At 49.2% G+C, this 27,287-nt stretch overlaps 1 protein-coding gene across 2 annotated transcripts in view; it reads right to left on the bottom strand.

Annotated features, from left to right (window-relative positions):
* Nucleotides 1–8,617: 8,617 nt before the first annotated feature.
* rchy1 (ring finger and CHY zinc finger domain containing 1) overlaps nt 8,618–27,287 on the bottom strand; it is a 45,426-nt gene continuing 26,756 nt past the window's right edge. The window contains exons 5-10 of one of the 2 annotated variants that reach the window (XR_015080699.1): nt 22,434–22,478; nt 19,728–19,786; nt 14,782–14,873; nt 14,176–14,205; nt 12,606–12,726; nt 10,506–10,692 (exon numbers count right to left, since the gene is read on the bottom strand). Coding sequence is in view for 1 of the 2 variants with exons in the window: in XM_086006012.1 (XP_085862138.1) it covers nt 10,564–10,692; nt 12,606–12,726; nt 14,176–14,205; nt 19,728–19,786; nt 22,434–22,478 (384 nt within the window). In the remaining variant the exon portion in view is untranslated. Of the gene's footprint in view, nt 10,693–12,605; nt 12,727–14,175; nt 14,206–14,781; nt 14,874–19,727; nt 19,787–22,433; nt 22,479–27,287 lie in introns of both variants that reach the window. The other variant, XM_086006012.1, reaches the window with a different exon arrangement.

Genomic DNA, 27,287 nt, shown 5'->3' with positions numbered 1-27,287 from the left:
GTTAGATATATTTCTTAAGGCTAAAGGGATCAAGGGATATGGGGAGAAAGCAGGGACAGGGTACTGAATTTGGATGATCAGCCATGATCTCATTAAATGGCGGAGCAGGCTCGAGGGGCCGAATGGCCGACTCCTGCTCCTATCTTCTATGTTTCTATGTAATTATCACTTTGAGGGTGCGAGTCTGGGTGGGGTAGAGGAACAAAGGGATCTCGGAGTACAAATACACAAATCACTAAAAGTTGTGACACAGGTTAGCAAGGCCATAAAAAAAGCAAACCAAGCACTAGGGTTTATTTCCAGAGGGATAGAATTGAAAAGTAGGGAAGTTATGCTAAACCTGTATCGAACCTTGGTTAGACCACACTTGGAGCACTGCGTACAGTTCTGGTCACCATATTATAAAAAGGATATAGAGGCACTGGAGAGGGTGCAGAGAAGATTTACAAGGATGATACCAGAAATGCGAGGGTATACATATCAGGAAAGGATGAACAGGCTGGGTCTCTTTTCTCCTGTAAAGAGAAGGCTGAGGGGTGACCTAATAGAGGTCTTTAAAATTATGAAAGGTTTTGATAGAGTGGATAGAGAGAGAATGTTTCCACTTGTGGGGAAGAGCATAACTAGAGGCCATCAATATAAGATAGTCCCCAAGAAATCCAATAGGGAATTCAGAAGAAACTTCTTTACCCAGAGAGTGGTGAGAATGTGGAACTCGCTACCACAGGGAGTGGTTGAAGCGAATAGTATCGATGCATTTAAAGGGAGGCTGGACAAGCAGATGAGGGAGAAGGGAATAGAGGGTTACACTGATAGATTTAGATGAGTAAAGACGGGAGGAGGCTCGAGTGGAGCATAAACGCCGGCACGGACTGGTTGGGCCGAATGGCCTGTTTCTGTGCCATATATCCGGTGTAATCCTATGTAAACAGAGTTAACGTTTCAGGTCGATGACCTTTCATCAGAACTGGAAAAAGTTAGAGATGTAACAGGTTTTAAGCAAGTGTAGGGGCAGGGAAAGGGGGTGAGGGGGAGGAAAGAACAAAAGGGAAGGTCTGTGATTGGGTGGAAGGCAGGAGAGATTAAATGACAAAAGGTGCGAGGCAAAAGGAGATGGTAATGGGACAAGTAAAGAAACAGAAGATGGGTCTAGAGGAAGTGTAGATGGAAATAGTAGAATCATCAACAGCTGCCGTCTGATAAAATGGGGACAGAGGTTATGGTCTGAAATTGTTGAAGACGGAAGGCTGTAAAGTGCCGAATCAAAAGCTGAGGTGTTGTACCTCGAGCTTACGTTGCGCTTCATTAAGTTTTACTAAACAAGAGCCTATACTGTTGTTTGTTGGGGGCCAGGCAGGTATCTGATACATGTAGCAACCCATCGCCGTGCATAAGAGACCTCAGACCAAACTACTGACAAATCTACACAAGTACAGCTTCTGCCTGCCTGGTAGGGAACTAATGAAAATTTAGGCAAAGGTTGGAAACAGCCAAGGTGTAAAGATCCCACCAAAGGCAGGATTGCCCTGGAGTCTCCAGGAATTAAAGATTAATCTCCAGGACACTGCAGTGAGCAAACCCCGGGAGAAAAAATCAAAGAAAAACTTGCTTTTAAATAGCGTCTTTCACGACCTCAGGACGTCCCAAAGTGCTTTACAGCCAATGAAGTACTTTTTTGGAGTGTAGTCACTGCTGTAATGTGGGAAACGCGGCAGCCAATCTGCGCACAGCAAGCTCCCACAAACAGCAATGTGATAATGACCAGATCATCTGTTTCATTAGTGATGTTGGTTGAGGGATAAATATTGGCCCCAGGACACCGGGGAGAACTCCCTTGCTCTTCCTCGAAATAGTGCCACAGGATCTTTTACATCCACCTGAGAGAGCAGAGGGGGTCTCAGTTTAACGCCTCATCCGAAAGACGGCACCTCCGACAGTGCAGCACTCCCTCAGCACTGCACTGGAGTTTTTGTGCTCAGGTCTCTGGGGTGGGACTTGAACCCACAACCTTCTGACTCAGAGGTGAGAGAGAGAGAGAGTGCGACCCACTGAGCCACGGCTGACGAAGGGCGTTAAAAAAAGTGTTTTTTAAAACTTTCTTTGAAAACTTCTATTAGTTATAAAAATATCGGACCTGGGAAAAAAAGGATGTTTGACTGAGAGTCAAGAACCATCCAATCGGGTAAGGAAGTGTTTGTTGGCTTTCCGCCCGGTGTGGGAAGGCGGGGCACTGCGAGGATGGACGTATCGGGCAACCAATGGCGGGCGGTCATGTGATGACACCTCCAGGAATATGTCCAACCAGAGTTGGCAAGCCCTACCCAAAGATCAACCAGCTAAAACACCCCAGCATACTGGCACAGCACACTGATAAGCTTCCCAATCACGTCCAATTAAGACCAACCTACCCATTAGGGCATTAGCTTGTAAAGCTGTCCAAGTGATGAGCAGGAAGACAAGTCTACAAAGAGGAGGAGGATGATCCCAATAAATGTTCTCAAGTATAGGGAACGGTAGCGTAGTGGTAATGTCACTGGGCTAGTAATCCTGGACTAATGATCCAGTGAGTTCAAATCCCACCATGGCAGCTGGGGAATTTAAATGCAGTTAATTTAATAAATCTGGAATGAAACCCATCTGGTTCACGAAAGGAAATCTGCCGTCCTTACCTGGTCTGGCTTATACGTGACTCCAGACCACAGCAATGTGGTTGACTCTTAACTGCCCTCTGAAATAGCCCAGCGAGCCACTCGGTTGTAACAAACTGCTACGAAACACAATAAGAATGAAGCCGGCTGTACCGTATCAACCGCGGCACCGGCTACGGACACGGCAACGGCACACCCAGCCCAGTCAACCCTGCAAAGTCCTCCTCACCAATATCTGGGGACTTGTGCCAAAATTGGGAGAGCTGTCCCACAGACTAGACCAGCAACAGCCCGACATAGTCATACTCACAGAATCATACCTTTCAGCCAATGTCCCGAACTCCTCCATCACCATCCCGGGGTAAGTCCTGTCCCACCGCCAGGACAGGCCCACCAGGGGTGGCAGCACAGTGGTATACAGTCGGGAGGGAGTGGCCCTGGGAGTCCTCAACATTGACTCCAGACCCCATGAAGTCTCATGGCTTCAGGTCAAGCATGGGCAAGGAAACCTCCTGCTGATTACCACCTACCTCCCTCCCTCAGCTGTTGAATCAGTACTCCTCCATGGTGAACACCACTTGGAAGAAGCACCGAGAGTAGCAAGGGCACAGAATGTATTCTGGGCGGGGGACTTCAATATCCATCACCAAGAGTGGCTCAGTAGCACCACTGCTGACTGAGTCCTGAAGGACATAACTGCCAGTCTGGGCCTGTGAGATGTGGTGAGAGAACCAACACAAGGGAAAAACCTACTTGACCTCGTCCTCACCAATCTACCTGTCGCAGATGCATGTGTCCATGACAGCATTGGTAGCAGTGACCACAGCACAGTCATTGTGGAGACGAAGTCCTGTCTTCACACTAAGGACACCGTCCATCATGTTGTGTGGTACTACCACCGTGCTAAATGGGATAAATTCAGAACAGATCTAGCAGCTCAAAACTGGGCATCCATGTATTCCACCACAATCTGTAACCTCATGGCCCAGCACATCCCTCACTCTACCATTACCATCAAGCCAGGGGACCAACCCTGGTTCAATAAGGAGTGTAGAAGAGCATGCCAGGAGTAGCACCAGGCGTACCTAAAAATGAGGTGCCAACATGGGGAAGCTGCAACACAGGACTACATGCATGCTAATAAGCGGAAGCAACATGCTATAGACAGGGCTAAGCGGTCCCACAATCAACGAATCAGATCAAAGCTCTGCAGTCCTGCCACATCCAGTGATGGACCATGAAATAACTAATGGGAGGAGGAGGCTCCATGAATATCCCCATCCTCAATGATGGTGGAGCCCAGCACGTGAGTGCAAAAGACAAGGCTGAAGCGTTTGCCACCATCTTCAGCCAGAAGTGCCAAGCGGATGATCCATATCGGCCTCCTCCTGAGGTCCCCACCATCACAGAAGCCAGTCTTCAGCCAATTCGATTCACTCCACGTGATATCAAGAAACGGCTGAGCGCACTGGATACAGCAAAGGCTATGGGCCCCGACAACATCCCGGCTGTCGTGCTGAAGACTTGTGCTCCAGAACTAGCCGCGCCTCTAGCCAAGCTGTTCCAGTACAGCTACAACACTGGCATCTATCCGACAATGTGGAAAACTGCCCAGGTATGTCCTGTCTACAAAAAGCAGGACAAATCCAACCCGGCCAATTACTGCCCCATCAGTCTACTCTCAATCATCAGCAAAGTGATGGAAGCTGTCATCGACAGTGCTATCAAGCAGCACTTACTCACCAATAACCTGCTCACTGATGTCCAGTTTGGTTCTGCCAAGACCACTCGGCTCCCGACCTCATTACAGCCTTGGTCCAAACATGGACAAAGGAGCTGAATTCCAGAGTTGAGGTGAGAGTGACCGCCCTCGACATCAAGGCAGCATTTGACCGAGTGTGGCATCAAGGAGCCCTAGTAAAACTGAAGTCAATGGGAATCGGGGGGGGGGGAAACTCTCCACTGGCTGGAGTCATACCTAGCACAAAGGAAGATGGTTGTGGTGATTGAAGGTCAATCATCACAGCTGCAGAAGTTCCTCAGGGCAGTGTCCTAGGCCCAACCATCTTCAGCTGCTTCAGCAATGACCTTCCCTCCATCATAAGGTCAGAAATGGGGATGTTCGCTGATGACTGCAGTGTTCAGCGCCATTCACAACTCCTCAGATAATGAAGCAGTCCATGCCCGCATGCAACAAGACCTGGACGATGTTCATCTCCACCATCTACAAGGCACAAGTAAGGAGTGTGATGGAATACTCTCCACTTGCCTGGATGAGTGCAGCTCCAACAACACTCAAGAAGCTTGACACCAGCCAGGACAAAGCAGCCCGCTTGATTGGCACCCCCTCTACCACCTTAAGCATTCACTCCCTCCACGGTGTAACGTGGCTGCAGTGTGTACCATCTATAAGATGCACGCAGCAACTCGCCAAGGCTTCTTTGGCAGCACCTCCCAAACCTGCGACTTCTTCCACCTAGAAGGACGAGGGCAGCAGACTCATGGGAACACCACCACTTCCAAGTTCCCCTCCAAGTCACACATTCTGACATAGAAGTATATCGCCGATCCTTCATCGTTGCTGGGTCAAAATCCTGGAACTGCCTCCGTAACAGCATTGTGGGAGTACCTTCACCACACGGACTGCAGCGGTTCAAGGCGGCGGCTCACCACCACCTTCTCAAGGGCAATTAGGGATGGGCAATAAATGCTGGCCTTGCCAGTGACGCCCACATCCCATAAACGAATTAAAAAAAAAGTGCTGTTGCACTCATCCTCCTCCCAATGACAGGTCCCAGCAACGAGCTGGGCCAGCTGGTCAGTTATCAACAGTGCCTTGGAGTGCTTGTGGAGCAGTCTGGCTCAGGTATCAAAGTAATGAATCCGCCGTAACTCCAATCTTTTGTTGACAGGCATGTCAACTTGGGAGTCAAGTTGACCTGCTTGTATGGCAAGGTGGTACACTTGTGTAACATCCTCGAACTGCTTTACAGGGTATTCGCACCATCGAGTGGCTGAATATGTCAGTGGAAGACCAACACATACCATGGTCACACCAGACTCCTTTCAGCCTTTGTACAAGCCCGTGTGAGGGGAAAAAGAGGACAATGCTTATCCACTGAAGTGAGACATTGATAGTGTTAAACAAATTGTTCAGAACATTAAGCAGCACTGTGCAACCATTCCTCAGTGCCCCCATCAACTGCGCAAAGAATAATTGAAGGGTGGCTGCCAGATGGCAAGCAAAGATCAGGCTTTTTTGGTTAAGAGTTTTGCTTTGTCATCTTCAGCACTGTAAAAATGAAGGGAGGAGGTGAGGAGAGGCTTTAACAGCAATAGATGAATCATGTGGATGAGCTGGGTCAGGTTTTAAAATCCATTCGGATTTGTGTAAACTATAGGACCCAAAACATTGAATTAGTTTATGAAACGCCCATGATAATTAGCGTGTTCTATCCGCATTTCACATTGTTCCAACTAAAATTCTCTAACATTATGAGTACATGTGCAATAATTCCAAGATACTATTAGGCCATAATAACTACAGAAAATGCTGGAAAAACTCAGCAGGCCAGGCAGCATCCGTGGAGAGAGAAACGGAGTCAACGTTTCAGGTTGAAGATCTTTCGTCCAAGATACTATTAGGCCATTTTTGACTTAAAACAAACAGAAACTCATTTTAATATGCGCAGTGATAATGTGGTGATACAAGATTTGCCAAGTATTGAGAGCTTCACCATGCAAAAAATTAATATTTGTTTAGATATTTAATTATAATGCAGTTGCAAAATTCAAATTCCACACATGTCCAACCAAATGTATTAATGAGGTAAATGCTCTGATCTTTTCCAATTACAACTCTGATCTTCCAAATTTGCATATAAACTATCAAAATATAAAACATCAGATGCAAAGTTGCCAGAAATCTATAAACTAAGTGCATATGTATCTTAGAAACCAGCAGCTTTTTCATTAGAATATATAATTAATGCATGAGCAAATGTTCTTTCTAAAGAAGTGTAAAGGAGTGCTTTCAGTGTAAATATGAATACAATCTACCACAGATCAAATAAAAAGGATGACGGAATGTGCTATGCACACTAGAAAGAAAGGACTTGCATTTCTACAGCGCCTGTCACGTCCTTAGGACGTCCCAAAGTGCTTTACAGCTAATGAAGTACTTTTTGAAGTGTAGTCACTGTTGTAGGGAACGCGGCAGCCAATTTGCACACAGCGAGCTTCCACAAACAGCAATGTGATAATGACCAGATAATCTGTTTTAGTGATGTTGACTGAGGGATAAATATTGGCCCAGGACACTGGGGAGAACTCTCCTGCTCTTCTTCGAAATAGTGCCGTGGTATCTTTGGCATCCGCCTGAGAGAGCAGACAGGGCCTCGGTTTAACATCTCACCCGAAAGACGGCACCTCTGACAGTGCGGCACTCCCTCAGTACTGCCCCTCTGACAGTGTAGCGCTCCCTCAGTACTGCCCCTCCGACAGTGCGGCGCTCCCTCAGTACTGCGCTCCCTCAGTACTGCCCCTCCGACAGTGCGGCGCTCCCTCAATACTGCCCCACCAACAGTGCGGCGCTCCCTCAGTACTGCCCCTCCGACAGTGCGGCGCTCCGTCAGTACTGCCCCTCTGACAGTGCAGTGTTCCCTCAGTACTGATCCTCCGACAGTGCGGCGCTCCCTCAGCACTGCCCCTCTGACAGTGCAGTGTTCCCTCAGTACTGATCCTCCGACAGCGCGGCGCTCCCTCAGCACTGCCCCTCTGACAGTGCGGCGCTCCCTCAGTACTGCCCCTCAGACAGTGCGGTGCTCCGTCAGTACTGCCCCTCAGACAGTGCGGCACTCCCTCAGCACTGCCCCTCCGACAGTGCGGCGCTCCCTCAGTACTGCCCCTCTCACAGTGCAGTGTTCCCTCAGTACTGATCCTCCGATAGTGCGGCGCTCGCTCAGTACTGCCCCTCCGACTTTGTGGCGCTCCCTCAGTGCCATCCCTCCGACAGTGCGGCGCTCCCTCAGTACCATCCCTCCGACAGTGCTGCGCTCCCTCAGCACTGCCCCTCCGACAGTGCAGTGTTCCCTCAGTACTGTACCGGGAGTGTCGGCCTGGATTTTGTGCTCAAGTCCCTGGAGTGGGACTTGAACCCACAACCTTCTGACCCAGAGGCGAGTGTGCTGCCCACTGAGCCACGGCTGACAAATATACTTGCTGCACAAAAAAAGATCCATCACGGCTTTCTGTTTGGCTAATATAAGCTGTTCAGTTAACCATGCGGATTTACTCAAAGATAAATAGGAAAGCTACCAATTACAGACTAGAAACTCACAAACTACCACATTCACTCAATCAACAAAATTTCACTTCTATCAAACATCCCAATCAGATTGCTCGAACTATTTTCTGATACTTTTTAAGTGTTTATTACTGAAGCTAGTAGACTATAACATAATATATAAAAACTTAATTCAAAAACACTTTTTTATTAAAACTTACCCATAGAATCGCACATGCCTTGCTTGAAAGCTGTCCAACTAGGTTTTGTTTGCAGAGGCCTAAGACTTGAGTTTTGCTCCATGCCTAGAGTTTGAATTCTGCTCCTGGGCCTTCCCGTTGATAGTTTCTGGGCCGCTGTGCATTGCTGACCTTTCAGGACTTTGCACTCACATGACCTCAATGACCAACAACGTCACTCTTTAGCCTCCGCTTCAGGCCCACTCTCCAGCCCCTGATTCACTCGGAGTCTGAAGCCTCTGCTCCTGCTGTTAGGCCCTGTGACAATAGATTGAGTGCGCTCAACCTCCCTGCTCGCTCCAGCGGCACTCCCTCCCCCCTGACGAGTGTCAACTCCTGGTGATTCTGGCCTTGAAGCGTTGTTCTTCTAACGGGTCAGAACCAAACCCTCAGTATAATAGCAAAAAACAAAACCCAAGTATTAAAACTAAATACTGAAAAAAAGCTCAATAAAACCAAATGGTATAATTTTCACTGGAGTAGAAGTACAAACACTGTAAGGGATCACTATAAGCACAGTTACAAGTAGAGTCAGAAAAAGCCAATGGTACTTTGGGTTTTATGTACAATTGCATTAAATACAATCCGAAGAGATTCTGATCAAGCCGTGTTAGGAGTTGGTTAAGCCACAGTTGTACCTTGTGCATTGGTTCCTGGATTCATAAGACTCTTACCATGAGTGACTAAATAGGGATTGGAGTATCCAACCATTGCACACATTTTTAGACCCAAATTGAGCGTATGCATGCCCATTATATTTCCAGGGTATAAACATTTGCCATGTGTGGTAACTAGGTATCCACAGACATATTACAGAAATAAAGACTTGCATTTCTATAGCGCCTTTCACAGCCGCAGGACGTTCCAAAGCACTTTACAGCCAATGAATTACTTTTGAAGTGTGGTCACTGTTGTAATGTAGGAAGCACGGCAGCCAATTCGCGCACAGCAAGCTCCCACAAATGTGATAATGACCAAATCATCTGCTTTAGGTGTTGGTTGAGGGAGAAATGTTGACCAGGGCACCGGGGAGAACTCCCCCCTGCTCTTCTTTGAAATAGTGGCCGTGGGATCTTTTACTTCCACCCGAGAGAGCAGTCGGGGCCTCGGTTTAACGTCTCATCCGAAAGACGGCCCCTCCGACAGTGCAGCACTCCCTCAGTACTGCACTGGAGCGTCAGCCTGGATTTTTGTGCTCAAGTCTCTGGAGTGGGACTTGAACCCACGACCTTCTGACTCGGAGGCGAGAGTGCTGCCCACTGAGCCACGGCTGACTCATACTAAGTGGGGGTCACATCGCGGGCAGGTAACCTGTGATTTTCACAGGTTGCGTCCAATGCAAGCGTCATTGCCCACTAGGAGTGTCCGATTAGACATTGACCCTTTTAGAATTAAAGGATGAAAAAGACACTGAAAAATAAGGGACTACGTAACGAAATGGTAAAAGTCATAAAAATGTTCCTGGAAAAATTATGTAGAAGATTGTAGAAACCATTCAAAGCAGTTAAAATGTCATGAGAGAACATGGACAAGGAAATGTCAGTGTAAACTAAATCCAGTTTTCCACAATCTAGCATTATTTTTATACTTTTATAGTGCTTGAATGACATTTTAAGAATGTATGATTTGTATTCCAATAAGCGATGGGGCATTTTGGCCAGGGGAATTATATCTTGTACAAACATACAATCCTCACAATGCCTTCTTTTTAATTAGCAACAAACCCAATGTCTGAGGAGTGAATTACTTATAGGACCAAATAAAACCCGAAGACGGTTTTAAACACACTGAACTCGCTCAGAACCATGGACACAAAGGTGAGTATTATTACACTGGCTCTCAGCAAGTCTGATGTTATAGCTATTGTCGGCAGAAGCCAGGGTTTAAGCACAGAATCTTCCCAACCCGCGGGCCTCTTGGAAAAAAAACACTGAAGCCAAGAGGAATTCCATTTGAGATTTTGAGTTACAAGATAGCACACAGATTTTCATATAAACCATGATGATAGGACATGCAGATGTGCACCAACTTCTGAAAGTAAGCTAGCACCTCACAGCGCACTAGGTTGAACTGAAAGATCAGTAATTCTCGATCAAAGACAATGGCCAGTTTCCCCACCCCGACACAAGCTGGAAAAGTGTTTGAAGGTTACCAGGCGTGCACACGGTAAATGGGGAAAAATACCAAACACATAAATCCAAGAGTTTTTAAAGAGGATTACTGACCCACAAAGCTATTACGTTATGTGAACGGCAATTTAAAATGACAAAGGTATGGATGTTTTTTCAGCTTGCCAGTTGTAAAATTGTCAAAAGGAAGTTAGTCAACCAGAGATTTGCAGTCCAGTTTCAAGAGGTTTAATTGAGAATTCTACAGGATGGCAGGCTGTGCATCATTGCTGCCCCGGTGGTGCCATCAGTCCTCCAACTTGGGCGGTGTTGTAAGACCCACATCCGCTGCACTTCAGACCCAACACGTGGAACGGCGCGGTGCTATGGAGCTGGCAGTCATTACACATGATCTACAGAAGCAATCACACAACCACATAGAATTAATCTGAGACGGATGATGGGATGTGCTATGCACACTAGAAAGAAAAGACTTGATTTATATAGCTTCTTTCATGTCCTCAGGACGTGCCAAGGCGCTTTACAGCCTATGAATTACTTTATGAAGTGTAGTGTAATGTAGGAAACGCAGCAGCCAATTTGCGCACAGCAAGCTCCCACAAACCGCAATGTGATAATGACCAGATCAGCTGTTTTTTAGTCATGTGGGTTGAGGGATAAATATTGGCCCCAGGACACTGGGGATAACTCCCCTGCTCTTCTTCGAAATTATGCTGTGGGAACTTTTACGTCCACCTGAGAGAGCAGGCGTGACCTCGATTTAACGTCTCATCCGAAAGATGGCACCGCCAACAGTGCGGCACTCCCTCAGGACTGCCCCTCCGACAGTGTGGCACTCCCTCAGTACTGCCCCCCCGACAGTGCGGCGCTCCCTCAGGACTGCCCCTCCGCCAGTACAGCACTCCCTCAGTACTGCTCCTCCGACAGTGCGGCGCTCCCTCAGTACTGCCCCTCCGACAGTGCAGCACTCCCTCAGTACTGCCCCCCCGACAGTGCGGCGCTCCCTCAGTACTGCCCCTCCGACAGTGCAGCACTCCCTCAGTACTGCCCCTCCGACAGTGCAGCACTCCCTCAGTACTGCCCCTCCGACAGTGCGGTGCTCCCTCAGTACTGCCCCTCCGACAGTGCTGCGCTCCCTCAGTACTGCCCCTCCGACAGAGCGGTGCTCCCTCAGTACTGCCCCTCCGACAGTGTGACGCTCCCTCAGTACTGCCCCTCCGGCAGTGCAGTGCTCCCTCAGTACTGCCCCTCCGACAGTGTGACGCTCCCTCAGTACTGCCCCTTCGACAGTGCGGCCCTCCCTCAGTACTGCCCCTCCGACAGTGCGGCCCTCCCTCAGTACTGCCCCTCCGACAGTGTGACGCTCCCTCAGTACTGCCTTTTGGGGTTGTTGTCCCGCCTCCATCGTGTTCTAGCCAACCCACGCGATTTTCCCTTGATTGACCTTGTTGAGCCCGCCCAGTGGGCTCAGCAGGCCAATTAAAGGCCACCCGGCCACAGGTGACGTCACAGATTGACATTTCATCTGTCAAGAGCTTTTGACAGATGAAATATCAGCGTTTGACAGCTGTTTGAAGCTGTCAAACACTGACAATCTGTACTATAAGTTAATTCCTTCCTCTCAGGCTGATTTAGAGATCTCCCCGGAACAGAAAGCTGAATGCTGCAACTTTTGACAATTCGCGGCCATTCTGCTTTCTGTGCTGGTGAGATGAGGGACTCCCGAGACCTGAAGGAAGGAAGGCTGTAAAGGTAAGTAAAGGTAAGTAGAACTTCTTTAAACACTTTACACACACCAAACATACTTACCTCTGAACTCATGCACCCATCACTCACCTGAACACCGGACATCTCAACCCCTCCAAGCCCTTCAGCCCGATGGTCCGCCTCGCTAACTTGGCGTTGTTTGGAGCTGTCGGGAATCCCACATTTCAGGAATAAAAATAGGGATTAGGCTAAAAACTGCCTGTTAACTACCCGTTAGCAGGCAGTTAATTGACACTATTCCCCTTCCCTCCTCGGGGAGGTGGGTCCCAGCACAGGCCGGGTATCCGCCTCCTTTGAAACTGGCATGGCGGCGGGATGGGTTCGTGCCCCCCGATTTCGGGATTTTAACCCCCCACACGCCTCCAATCCCGCCTCCACGGCCCAATGAAAATCCTGCCCAAGGCCTCACTAGCACTCTCACTGCAGCATTTTCAGTTCAACCCCAGCCTTTAAGTTTGCACTTTTAAGCACCTCTTGGGATCATTGCAAGCACTGGTACACTGGCTGCTATATATGGGGAGTAGAATTCAGCGCTTACCTTAACAATCATATTCTGATAGTCTGATGGCATAGGGGTCTGGGCTACTTCTGTGTCGAGCTCCTCCCAGTATTTAGTCATGTCAATAGCAGACTGCATACATAAAGGACACCGATAGGCTCTGAAACAACAGGGTTACAGATCAGCTTGTATGGAGGAGAGTCAAAAGACAATGGGCCGGAGTTTGCTGCAAAAGCAACAGTGAGGCTAACAGCGAATACGCAAATCAGACAGCAGCTTCCGGCGCACGCACGCACGCATTTAAACACAGAAATCCAGGAGTTGCTGTCAAGATGCGTCGCTCCTGCGTAAGCTGCGCGAAAACAGCATCTCGCCATCTGGCTTCCCATTCAAATGCTTGAATTTCCTGTACTGACATTGGAGGGACGGATTAAACTCGCGGCAGAAAGTTAGGGCTTGTCTATTCCAGTATAACTTCCGTTTTTAACGGTGTGATAAGTCTGAATTACTGCCAAACAACCTCTCTGGCACTGAAAATTAACTTTTAAAAGTGTGGAGTCTCATTCCATTCGCTTTTAATTATTGTTGGAGATTTTTTTTTAAATTAAATAACATTGTTTTTTACTTTTTTTCCTGTCTTATTTATCTCTCTCTCTTAATCCTATCTTTCTTTCCCTTTATTTTGCTTTCTGTACCTGATTTATCATTGAATTCTTATTTACACTTCCTGGTTTGGACTCTGCGCTGCTCATTAACGATTCTTCAATCTGATTGGTTAAGGAGATAATTATTAGTTTAAAAAAAACTCCAACACTAATTAAATTTTGAAGGAATGAGACTCCACGCTTGTAAAATTAAATTTTCAGTGCCAGAGAGGTCGTTTGACAGTAATTATGACTAATCACGCTGTTAAAAATTTACTTATAGCTGAATGCACCAGCCCTAATTTTTTCTGCCATGTTTAGTGGGTATCTAGTGGGTAAGTACCGCAACTTCACACCCTTACATGGATTTTAATGCCGAGTCTATCGGTGAGGTACCATTATAGCGTAGCCTGTGGAGGAGCAGGGTAACTCGGACCGCAACTTCCGGATTTCCACATTTAACTGCGCATGCGTGGACTCCGGAAGTTGCTATCCGATTTACTCCACAATAATGGTGAGCGCCGATAGCCTCACCGTTATTCTCAACACCAAATCCGGGCCACAGTTGCTTGCCCTGTTCACAGGTCCCAGATGCACTGTAGAGGGTGCTGTGCTGTTTGGATGTCCCGCTGACAGCAACTTGCTGTGCAAAACCCCATAGAAAGTCTACGGGCAAGCGCAGGTCTAACGAACGGCAGGCATGCTCGTTCTCCACTCACAGCAAAATCTGGCCCAATATTAAAAAAAAATGTAAAGGCTGCATTGTCAATTATGAGTAAAACTTTGTTAGTGTAGCAATAATAATTGACTGCAAGATTTTGCTATAAACAGTGCATTAACAATTGTACCCTAGATATCCTTGGTTTACCACTCAATGGGACAACACAGAAGATAGTTTGTTAACCATATTAATTATATTCCTTCCATGACCATACCCACTAATAATCGCACTTCAAAACACTTACCCTTTATTAAACAGCATTTCATAGCATGTCCTGGGGAAGGAGGGGGGTGAGGGGGGGGGAGAAAAGAAAGAGAGGAAATGATTTTTAGTTAACATTTAGACTTTTTGATATTCATTTTTTCTCCTTGCATTCCTGTCAAAAGATTGGGTGAAGCCATCTGCTATTAATTGCACGCTTTTCCGGAATAAAACAGAAGGTTCCATAATCAGAAAGCTTCAGGTTTATTCAGCAAAACAATTTTGGAACAGGTAAAATACTTCAAATTAATAAAATGCTTAGCAAAGTATGGTGCCAAAAGCGGCCAAGTAGATCTTCAAAGCTTTCTCTCCCTCCCCCTCCTGTGGAACTTCGTGCAACCACCTGTGCATAACACAGGCAACTGAAAGTCCCTTCTTCTTTGCTGCTCAGCAATGTGCAGATGTTGAAAATCTCCCTGCGTTAAGGAAAGTAACTGCGAGTGACACAGTAGAACGGCAGTAAAAGCCAATGCAGATGTTTTAAGGTTTTATCGGGCTTGCTCCTAATTTTGGAATTCCCCTTTTCGGTGATGTTATCAGGGCCCAAGCCCAACATCAGAACGCTCATTAACATTAAACTAAAACGTACTTGTTGTTAAGAAGGAGAGAAGATCTGTACAGTTATGTGGAGCGCCACAGTCCAACTCTGAGTAACTATCTGGTGTACATCTTAGGCCGAATCTGTTGCATTAAATGAAAACTCGAATGATGCCTTGAATGAGACGTTATAAAATCATTGAATGATACAGTGTCAGCTGTGGCTCAGTGGGTAGCACCCTTGCCTCTGAGTCAGCAGGTCGTGGGTTCAAGTCCCACTCCAGGGACCTGAGCACAAAAATCTAGGCTGACACTCCCAGTGCAGTGCTGAGGGAGAGCTGCACTGTCGGAGGTACCATCTTTCGGATGAGACGTTAAACCAAGATGGATGTAAAAGATCCCGCGGCACTATTTCGAACAAGAGCAGGAGAGTTCTCCCTGGTGTCCTGGCCAATATTTATCCCTCAATTAACATCACAAACAGATGATCTGGTCATTTATCACATTGCTGTTTGTGGGAGCTTGCTGTGCGCAAATTGGCTGCCGCGTTTCCCACATTACAATAGTGACTACACTCCAAAAGTCTAATGGGGCACGTCGCGAGATGCCCCACTCCAGCAAATTCTGGGCCATTACTTCGCTCCAATCTAATTCTCTCCCTCCCTTCACCCTGCTTCCCCGTCCCCCATAGATCATTAACTTTCCTATGATCCGCTAACTAGTGGCCTGACCTGGCCTAACCTCACTCAGCTGAGCTAAAGATTCATGTCATGAGCAGCCCTGTGACTCCAGCTCATGACTTTCAGTCCGCTGAGCACCAAAGCTCCTGGAAATTCAATTAATACTCCTCATTCCTCACATAGTGTTAGCCCAGAGAAAAAGAGCTTTCAAACACGCCACCAAAACATGCATTTAAAGCAACATGTACTAATCTGAAATAACAACAGAAAGTGCTGGAAACACTCGGCGGGTCAGGCAGCATCGAGGAGAGAGAGAAACAGAGTCAACGTTTCGGGTCGAGGACCCTGCGTCAGAACTGGGAAAGGTTCGGGAGGAGGGGTTTTTAAGCAGGGGCAGGGAGGAGGGGAGGAAAGAACAAAGGCAAGGTCTGTGATGGGATGGAAGGCAGGTGAGATTGAATGACAAAAGGGATGATGGTGCGAGGCAAAAGGAGAGGTAATGGGACAAGTTAAGAAACAAAAGATGGCCGAGATGATGTGTGGATGATGATGGCAGCAACATTAACAGCTACCATGTGAGGAAACAAGAGAAAAAAAAGTAACTACAGAGGCCAATTTATAGTCTGAAATTGTTGAACTCGATGTTAAGTCCAGAAGGCTGTAAAGTGCCTAATAGAAGCCATGGTGTGGAGATGCCGGTGTTGGACTGGGGTGGACAAATGTGGGAAGTCACACAACACCAGGTTATAGTCCAACAGTCATTTCAAATAAAGCTGTTGGACTATAACCTGGTGTTGTGTGACTTCCCACATTTGCCTAATAGAAAGATGAGGAACTGTTCCTTGAGCTTTTTTTCTCCAGCGTTTTCTGTTGTTATTTCAGATTTCCAGCATCCGCAGTATTTTGCAATTATATACTAATCTGAGTTGTCTCCATATTCATGTGGGGTTTCTGTTTAGGGGCGGGGGTGAGAGGTCAGGTGGAGTGAAAAAACAGGCAGCCCATTTGTGCCACTACGCGAGATTAATTTTGCCTCCATGGACCCTGATCAAGGACCTGACTGTGATCGCTTACCTTCCCTTCCAACCCACTTCCTAATTTCAAACTCACCGCTCCAGACACGGAATTTTCTCATCAAAACCTGGATTACCATCTCTTGCACAAGTACCTGGATTAACATCTCTTGCACAAGTTCCTGGATTACCATCCCTTGCACAAGTACCTGGATTACCATCTCTTGCACAAGTACCCGGATTACCAGCTCTTGCACAAGTACCTGGATTACCATCTCTTGCACAAGTACCTGGATTACCATCCCTTGCACAGGTACCTGGATTACCATCCCTTGCACAAGTACCTGGATTACCATCCCTTGCACAAGTACCCGGATTACCATCTCTTGCACAAGTACCCGGATTACCATCTCTTGCACAAGTACCCGGATTACCATCTCTTGCACAAGTACCTGGATTACCATCTCTTGCACAAGTACCTGGATTACCATCTCTTGCACTATTACCTGGATTACCATCTCTTGCACAAGTACCTGGATTACCACCTCTTGCACAAGTACCTGGATTACCATCTCTTGCACAAGTCCCCGGATTACCATCCCTTGCACAAGTACCTGGATTACCACCTCTTGCACAAGTACCTGGATTACCATCTCTTGCACAAGTACCCGGATTACCATCACTTGCACAAGTACCTGGATTACCATCTCTTGCACAAGTACCCGGATTACCATCTCTTGCACAAGTACCTGGATTACCATCTCTTGCACAAGTACCTGGATTACCACCTCTTGCACAAGTACCTGGATTACCATCTCTTGCACAAGTACCCGGATTACCATCTCTTGCACAAGTGCCTGGATTACCATCTCTTGCACAAGTACCCGGATTACCATCTCTTGCACAAGTACCCAGATTACCATCTCTTGCACTATTACCTGGATTACCATCCCTTGCACTAGTACCCAGATTACCATCTCTTGCACTATTACCCGGATTACCATCTCTTGCACAAGTACCTGGATTACCATCTCTTGCACAAGTACCTGGATTACCATCCCTTGCACAAGTACCTGGATTACCACCTCTTGCACAAGTACCTGGATTACCATCTCTCGCGCAAGTACCTGGATTACCATCTCTTGCACTATTACCTGGATTACCATCTCTTGCACTATTACCTGGATTACCATCTCTTGCACAAGTACCTGGATTACCATCCCTTGCACAAGTGCCTGGATTACCATCTCTTGCACAAGTACCTGGATTACCATCTCTTGCACAAGTACCCGGATTACCAGCTCTTGCACAAGTACCTGGATTACCATCTCTTGCACAAGTACCTGGATTACCATCTCTTGCACAAGTGCCTACAAGTACCTGGATTACCATCTCTTGCACAAGTACCTGGATTACCATCTCTCGCACAAGTACCTGGATTACCATCTCTTGCACTATTACCTGGATTACCGTCTCTTGCACAAGTACCTGGATTACCATCTCTTGCACAAGTACCTGGATTACCACCTCTTGCACAAGTACCCGGATTACCATCACTTGCACAAGTACCTGGATTACCACCTCTTGCACAAGTACCTGGATTACCACCTCTTGCACAAGTACCTGGATTACCATCTCTTGCACAAATACCTGGATTACCATCTCTTGCACAAGTACCTGGATTACCATCTCTTGCACAAGTACCCGGATTACCAGCTCTTGCACAAGTACCTGGATTACCATCTCTTGCACAAGTACCTGGATTACCATCTCTTGCACAAGTGCCTACAAGTACCTGGATTACCATCTCTTGCACAAGTACCTGGATTACCATCTCTCGCACAAGTACCTGGATTACCATCTCTTGCACTATTACCTGGATTACCGTCTCTTGCACAAGTACCTGGATTACCATCTCTTGCACAAGTACCTAGATTACCATCTCTTGCACAATTGATAGCGAGGACACAGTCTCACACTGGCTGGGTTATGATAGGGAGGACACAGTCTCACACTGGCTGGGTTATAAAGCCACAAGATTAACTCCAGTGCAGTGATCAACAGATTTTAAAAGTGCAAACTTTATAAGCCCTTAAATTAATTGAAATGTTCAGACAGTGCACATACTGCCACCCACACTCTCAAAATGTAAATTTTGACTTTGGGAGAGGAGCTGTGAGTAGGAGTGTAACCATGCATGCCTACAGCACACTCTTTAGCACAGTTAGTTCCAGCCAGCAGTGTACTGCCGAGCTGGAACCCACCATTGCACCTACAGGTCTCAGAGTGCACATTGAAGCCTAAGGAAGATGAACTGAGTCCAATGTTCAAACACTTAGGCCTAGAAATTCACTATGGCCCCGCCAGCTGGCTAACGGTCAAAAGTTAGCGCTGGGCGCGGAGCCATGTGCGACCGTCCGATATTCACTTTTTGCGCCCCAAGTCGGAACCGGCCGCTATTCCAGGGTGTGCCCGCCACCGCTTGGGGCGCTGAAACTGAATATCAGCGCTCTAAGTGCCACTGCGCCACCCGATGCGGTGCGGCAGGCTGCAGTACTGCAGGCCTCCTCCTTCTCTTAAGGTGGAGGTGCCTGCAACGGGGAGATCGCCGCTGGATTGTGCCGGCAAATGAGCCCGGCACCACGGAGAAGTGCCGGGCTCGCGAAAAGCAGCCGGCAATGCCGCGGGGGGGGGGGGGGGGGGCGGCGTGGAGGAGGCCGGGGAAGGAGGTGCGGGCAGGCGGCCGCCGAAAAAGCGGCCGGCCGCACCTCCACCTTAAAGCGCCCCAGTAGCGCAGCAGTACGGCCCCGTTTTTCAATCGCTGTTTGCGGCCGCTGCAGAAGAGGCGGCCGCAACTAAATATGGGGTTTGGGCCGGAAGCGGGGCGGAACCGGGGCACTGCGCACACCGATGACGTCATCGGTGTCGGCGCAGCGCTACCGGCTACCGCCGCCATTACCGCAGCGCTGAATATCAGCGCACCCTCTTACACTGGCGCAGAAATCCTATTTGGGCAGTAACTGGGCGCAAAGCCCACTGAATTTCTGGCCCTTAATCTGTGCCACGCTTTTCACTTAATTCTTCACTTTAGCCAGCCCCCGGGTGCTGCTAAATACGCCAGGACTGCTCCTGAAGAAATGTCCTTTTCAATCGCTGGATCCAGCACTGCATTTTAACAAACTGGCTTAATGAACTGCTCCAGGTCTCAGCCTCTGATCAATTGCTCTCCGCCTTTAACCCACAACAAAATGCGCCTGTGCTCTCGAGTCGCACGTTTGGCTGAAGTTAGAATTTAGTACACTTACTTGTGAAGAAGGTGACCACAGGTCAGCACGTGAGCCCCGATGCGAGAAGTGTGAATGTCCTATTGCAAGAAAAACAAAATCAGCAAACCATCAAAACACAATAAAACAGAAAGTAAAAGTGAAGTAGAAAGCAGGGAATTTGAGACTATAGGGTAAGGTCACCGGTCCCAGCCGGGGAGCACACGCAAAGGGAGCATGGGTCAGAGAATCTGCGCAACACTCGTGGCCCTAGGAGGAGACTGGTGTGGAGTATACTCCCCAGCACAGACTAGTTGGGCCGAATGGCCTGTTTCTGTGCTGTATATTCGATGTAATCTCCACCCTGTACTTCACCGGGAACGTGGGAATCACTGAATTCACCTGTATGTTTAGAGTCCAATTCCTTAACCAAAGCCTGCTGTTTAATACTGGCATACTTTGGTACCTTTATCGTGCAATTATCAAGGTAAAGAATGACAGGACAACACCACCCACCCAGAATCCATTATAGTTACAGGTCCATGTGCTATGCATGACTCTGGTCAGCTGCATTGTAAGAACATAAGATAAGAACATAAGAATTAGGAGCAGGAGTCGGCCACACGGCCCCTCGAGCCTGCTCCACCATTCAATAAGATCGTGGTTGATCTTCGACCACAACTCCACTTTCCCGCCCAATCCCCATATCCCTCGATTCCCCTAGAGTCCAAAAATCTATCGATCTCTGTCTTGAATATACTCAATGACTGCGCCTCCACAGCCCTCTGGGGCAGAGAATTCCAAAGATTCACCACCCTCTGTGTGAAGAAATTCCTCCTCATCTCAGTCCTAAATGGCCGACCCCTTATCCTGAGACTGTGACCCCTGGTTCTAGACACTCCAACCAGGGGAAACATCCTCTCAGCATCGACCCTGTCAATCCCCCTCAGATTCTTGTATGTTTCAATGAGATCACCTCTCATTCTTCTAAACTCCAGTGAGTATAGGCCCAATCTACTCAATCTCTCCTCATAGGACAGCCCTCTCATCCCAACTCATGTGTATTTAGTTTCTGAAGTAAACTGGTTCCTTCAGAAGTTATAAAAGAATCACGAACAACACTTTACCCATTATGCCATTTAAAAAAAAAATGTATTCGTTCACGAGATGTGGGCGTCGCTGGCAAGGCCGGCATTTATTGCCCATCCCTAATTGCCTTCGAGAAGGTGGTGGTGAGCCGCCTTCTTGAACCGCTGCAGTCCCTGTGGTGAAGGTGCTCCCACAGTGCTGACTCTGTCATAATGGTTTGGTACAGCTGAGAGGCAACAGAGGGCAGTTAAGAGTCAACCACATTGTGGGTCTGGAGTCACATATAGGCCAGACCGGGTAAGGACGGCAGGTTTCCTTCCCTAAAGGGCATTAGGCGTCACAAGTATACCTGGAGTATTGTGTACAGTTTTGGTCTCCTTACCTAAGGAAGGATATACTTGCCATAAAGGGAGTGCAACAAAGGTTCACCAGACTGGTTCCTGGGATGGGGGGATTGTCCTATGAGGAGAGATTGAGTAGACTAGGCCTATATTCTCTAGAGTTTAGAAGAATGAGAGGTGATCTCATTGAAACATACACAATTCTTACAGGGCTTGACAGGGTAGATGCAGGGAGGATGGTTTCCCCCTGGCTGGGGAGTCTAGAACCAGGGGTGAGACCGCACCTTGAGTATTGTGTGCAGTTTTGGTCACCTTACCTGAGGAAGGACGTTCTTGCCATGGAAGGAGTGCAGCGAAGATTCACCAGGCTGATACTTGGGATGGCAGGAATGACGTATGAGGAGAGATTGTGTCGATTGGGCTTGTACTCGCTGGGGTTTAGAAGATTGAGAGGGGATCTCATCGAAACCTATAAAATTCTGTCAGGTCTGGACAGACTAGATGCAGGAAGGATGTTCCCGATGGCGGGGGAGTCCAGAACCAGGGGTCATAGTCTAAGGATAAGGGGTAAGCCATTTAGGACTGAAATGAGGAGGAATTTCTTCACCCAGAGAGTGGTGAACCTGTGGAATTCTCTGCCACAGAGGGCGGTGGAGGCCAGTTCATTAAATATATTCAAGAAAGAGTTGGATATATTTCTTGAGGCTAAAGGGATCAAGGGATATGGGGAAAAGGCAGGGACAGGGTACTGAATTTGGATGATCAGCCATGATCTCATTGAATGGCGGAGCAGGCTCGAAGGGCCGAATGGCCTACTCCTGCTCCTATCTTCTATGTTTCTATGTCACAGTCTCAGGATAAGGGGTCGGCCATTTAGGACTGAGATGAGGAGGAATTTCTTCACTCAGAGGGTGGTGAATCTTTGGAATTCTCTACCCCAGAGGGCGGTGGAGGCTCAGTCATTGAGTATATTCAAGACTGAGATCGATAGATTTTTGGATATTAAGGGAATCAAGGGATATGGGGATAGTGCAGGAACGTGGAGTTGAGGTCGATGATCAGCCATGGTCTTATTGAATGGCGGAGCAGGGTCGAAGGGCTGAATGGCCGACTCCTGCTCCTATTTCTTATGTTAAGTATACAAGCTGCCCAATCCAGCCAATGTAAAATGGATAATATGAACTGCACATCTAAGATTTACAGTTGATTTGTTCTCATTGTTTCACAGGACAGCTCCAGAACAAGGTTAATAGACAAATGCATGTACCCAGCAGCAAACTGAACACCGATTCCGCATTCTTGGTGGTTATTATCTTACCTCCATGCACACTGGACAGTTCTGCCGTGAAACATTTTCAACACACTGTAGAGGAAGGGAACCCAGTGTCAGTATACAAACACCATTAACCATGTATATATTTTATTTCAATCACACAACCTGTAGCACTGACCGGCAGAGAAAGGATTGGAGAAAAATATACTGGTGTAATTCTAACCATTACTGAAACTGGTATCTAAAAAAATTAACATCATTGACTTTGGGCTAGAAATTGCGTCACGTCCCGTTTGGGGCGATAAACTTTTCAGGGAGCGCAAAAGTATCGCCGGGCGGAAAAGATTTGCTGCTGCTGGGAGCTTCCGCTTCAGCGCTCCAAGAGGGAAGTGGAGCTAAATCAAGCGCTACCAGTTCCCTTAGAGCGCTACAGGGAGTGAGAGGAGCGGGATCGCCAGAGTGCTGAGCAATGTTCGGGGCCGCGCTGCCGTCTTTACAGGCTCCTTCCCTCCCTTAAAGGGAAGGGCCAATGCGGCATTGAATGAATCTTCAGGCTGTGTCTGTTTGGACGATGGCACCTGCGCAACGTGCATAGCAGCCCCCAGCGCTGAGTGCAGGGCTGAGCAATCGCGGGGGGGGGGGGCAAAAAGCAGGAGGTACCAGAATGGGGACATAAATACATTTTGCCCTACCTGACCATCACTGCCTTTAATTAGCGCTCCCCAAGCGGCCGGCCGAGGTGACGACGCCTCCTGAAGCTGCCGTTGTTGACGCCCGAGGCGCTAACGGGGCACTGCGCACTGGATGATGTCACGATCTTTGGGGCACAAGGGAGCGAGGCGGTAAGTCTTAGCACCCGGTCGGGTAACCCCTTAGCGCCCCATTACCACCTCCCGCAGGCGCTAACGGGAGGCGCAAACCAGGTGAATTTCTCCCCCAAAAACTCCAAACGAGGAATAAGGTACAAGTTAAATTTCTCTGGCACTCCTTGCATACAGATGGGTTTCTCAGAGCATTTTACAGGACAGTGGATATTGAACAGGAGGGAGAAAGGTAATAGCGGGCTGAGAACAGTGTGCAATCACAATCCGAGAGATGGATCGCTGGAAGGCTTTTGAAGGCAGGAAAGAGGGTGACAAAGAGATGTCAAGGGACGGAATACGAGTGGGATAAATGGCTGAAACTGCAACTGGTATAGAGTGGAGGAAGACCGGTGTCGGCAGAGTGCAGGGTATAATGCAGCGATGCACACCTGGGGAAGATCCCAAGGGTGGGGGAAAAGGTTTGAGACCATGAAGGGATTCGAAGGCGAGGACAAGAATCTTAAAGTCAGTTTTTGCACATCGCCGATTTCCATCGCTCCACCATTGGCGGCCGTGCCTTCAGCTACCTCGACCCTGAGCTCTGGAATTCCCTCCCTAAACCTCTCCGCCGCTCTCTCCTCCTTTAAGACGCTCCTGAAAACCGACCTCATTGACCAAGCCTTTGGTCACCTGTCCTAATATAGCTCGTTATGTGGCTCGGTGTCAAATTTTGTTTGATAATGCCTTGGGACGTTTTTCCCAATTCACACTCCATATCCTTGCCGCTGACACTATCCCCTCCCGGCCGTTATCTTAGTCCATTCCAGACTGTCTACACTCGCAAAATCCTGCTCCACCCCAAACTGAGCTACCAATCCTGCATCATAAAGACTTGCCTATTTCCACCTCCATAATATTACCTCCACCCCTACCTTAGTCCATCTGCCTCTTAAACCCTCATACATGTCGTTGTCACCTCCATACACAATGGTCCCGATTTTAATACAAGTGGGGCGGGGCGTACGAGTCCTGAATCGGTGTCAAACACGGGAAGTCCGTGGCGGCAGGGGCCACAGCCAGGGATTCAGGTGGTAAGGGGGGCTCGGGACACGATTGAGGGGGGGGGCTCGGGACACGATCGAGGAGGGGGGCCTGTGGACACAATCGGGGAGGGCCGTAGCTCAGTGGGTCGCATTCTCGTCTCTGAGTCAGAGGTTGTGGATTCAATTCCCACTTGAGACTTGAGCACAAAAACCTAGGCTGACTCTCCCAGTGCGGTACTGAGGGAGCGCCGCACTGTCGGAGGGGCAGTGCTGAGGGAGCGCCGCACTGTCGGAGGGGCAGTGCTGAGGGAGCGCCGCACTGTCGGAGGGGCAGTGCTGAGGGAGCGCCGCACTGTCGGAGGGGCAGTGCTGAGGGAGCGCCGCACTGTCGGAGGGGCAGTGCTGAGGGAGCGCCGCACTGTCGGAGGGGCAGTGCTGAGGGAGCGCCGCACTGTCGGAGGGGCAGTACTGAGGGAGCGCCGCACTGTCGGAGGGGCAGTACTGAGGGAGCGCCGCACTGTCGGAGGGGCAGTACTGAGGGAGCGCCGCACTGTCGGAGGGGCAGTACTGAGGGAGCGCCGCACTGTCGGAGGGGCAGTACTGAGGGAGCGCCGCACTGTCGGAGGGGCAGTACTGAGGGAGCGCCGCACTGTCGGAGGGGCAGTACTGAGGGAGCGCCGCACTGTCGGAGGGGCAGTACTGAGGGAGCGCCGCACTGTCGGAGGGGCAGTACTGAGGGAGCGCCGCACTGTCGGAGGGGCAGTACTGAGGGAGCGCCGCACTGTCGGAGGGGCAGTACTGAGGGAGCGCCGCACTGTCGGAGGGGCAGTACTGAGGGAGCGCCGCACTGTCGGAGGGGCAGTACTGAGAGAGCGCCGCACTGTCGGAGGGGCAGTACTGAGGGAGCGCCGCACTGTCGGAGGGGCAGTACTGAGGGAGCGCCGCACTGTCGGAGGTGCCGTCATTCAGATGAGACATTAAACCGAGGCCCCGTCTGCTCTCAGGTGGACGTAAAATATTTCGCGGCACTATTTTGAAGAATAGCAGGGAGTTCTCCCCTGTGTCCTGGGGCCAATATTTATCCCTCAATCAACATCACTAAAACAGATTGGGGGAGAAATTGGGTGAGTAGCGCCAGCTGTTAGCGCCTAAAGAGGCAGTCAGTGGCTGTAGCGCCACTGGCTGCGTCTGCGGCGATATTCAGTAGGGGCGCTAATGGTGGCGTTAGGCATTTGCGCTGCGCCACCACCGATGACGTCATCGGTGTGCACAGCGCCCCATTCGCGACATTTGGTAGCGAACGCCACAGTTGCGCCGTTCGCTACCTGCGCCCGGTTCACGGGGCCTTACTGTGCCGGCAGCGGCGCAAGTTAAGGTGGAGGTGCGGGGCGGCCGCTTTTTTGGCGGCCGCCTGCCAGCACCTCCGTCCCCGGCCTCCTAACCGCCGCCCCCCGCCGCGGCATTGCCGGCTGTTTCCCGAGAGCCCGGCACTTCTCCTTGGTGCCGGGCTCATTTGCCGGCACTCGCGATCGGGGATCGCGCTGTTGCAGGCACCTCCCCCTTAACAGTGGGAGGAAGGCCTGCAGTACCGCAGCGTGCCGTGCCGCAGCGTGTGGCACTGCGGCACGTTGCGCTGCGATAATCAGTTTCAGCGCCCTAAGAGGGACGCGGAGCGCCTCGAGCCTCGCCCCGTGTCCCTCGAGGGGCACTGAAACTGAATTTCTGGCAATCGGTATCACCCCAATCGCCGCGCTAAATCCTGCGCTCCGCCGACTTTTGCGCCACTTTGGCGCCCCAACCCAATTTCTAGGCCATTATCTGGTCATTATCACATTGCTGTTTGTGGGAGCTTGCTGTGCGCAAATTGGCTGCCACGTTTCCTACATTACAACAGTGACTACACTTCAAAAAGTATTTCATTGGCTGTAAAGTGCTTTGGGACGTCCGGTGGTCGTGAAAGGCGCTTTAGAAATGCAAGTCTTCCTTTTTTTTTTATACACGATCAGGGGGGTTGGGGGGGCGGGGGGGGAGGTGTAGCCTGAGGAAAGGGAAGCCCAAGGCGTCCTTGTGAGGCCCAAAGGAGCCTGGCCCACAAGGAAACCAAAAATTAAATATAATTACTTTCCTGCCGGGACCTCTTCTGGCCCAAGATCCCCCTCCGGGCAGGTCTGGCCTGACATTAAAGCCATCACTGCTGCCCCGCTTAGGCCCCCCCGGCCCACTCCACCCACACTAAAATTGCAGATCGAGACCCGATGACGTCAAATTTAAAGATGACCCTACTGTCCCCCCTGTGAGTGTCCCGCTCACCAGCTCAAGAGATCGGGACATGGTGGGAAGGCAGTGGGATCAGAGGGGGTAAGTGACTGGCCATCATTTTAACTGCCCACTCCACCCTGTTTGCGTCAAGTGGAGAAAGTTAAAATCGGGCCCAAATGCCCCAGTGCTCTCCCAGCCAGCCTCCTTTATAAACTTCAGCTCATCTGCTGCCCATCTCCTAGCTCGCTCGCACATCCCCTCTGTCCTCACTGACCTGCACTGGCTCCTAGCCTCTCAACATCTCACATTTAAAATTCTCCTCCTTTTGTTTAAATCCCTCCTTGGCCTCGCCCCTCCCTATCGCTGTAATCTCCTCCGGCCTGGCTACAAACCCCCACCCCGTGAACTCTCGAGGAAGGATGTTCTTGCCACGGAGGGAGTGCAGCGAAAATTCACCAGGCTGATACCTGGGATGGCAGGAATGATGTATGAGGAGAGATTGGGTCGATTGGACTTATACTCGCTGGAGTTTAGAAGAATGAGAGGGGATCTCATTGAAACTTATAAAATTCTAACAGGACTGGACAGACTGGATGCAGGAAGGATGTTCCCAATGGCGGGGGAGTCCAGAACCAGGGGTCACAGTCTAAGGATAAGGGGTAAGCCATTTAGGACTGAGATGAGGAGGAATTTCTTCACCCAGGGAGTGGTGAACCTGTGGAATTCTCTACCACAGAAGGCAGTAGAGGCCAATTCATTAAATATATTCAAGAAGGAGTTAGATATATTTCTTA

Source organism: Somniosus microcephalus, chromosome 2 (genome assembly GCF_052327205.1).
Source record: "Somniosus microcephalus isolate GS21.2 chromosome 2, FLI_Smic_1.0, whole genome shotgun sequence".
Lineage (NCBI taxonomy): Eukaryota > Metazoa > Chordata > Chondrichthyes > Squaliformes > Somniosidae > Somniosus > Somniosus microcephalus.
This window is presented reverse-complemented; position numbering and strand designations above follow the sequence as displayed.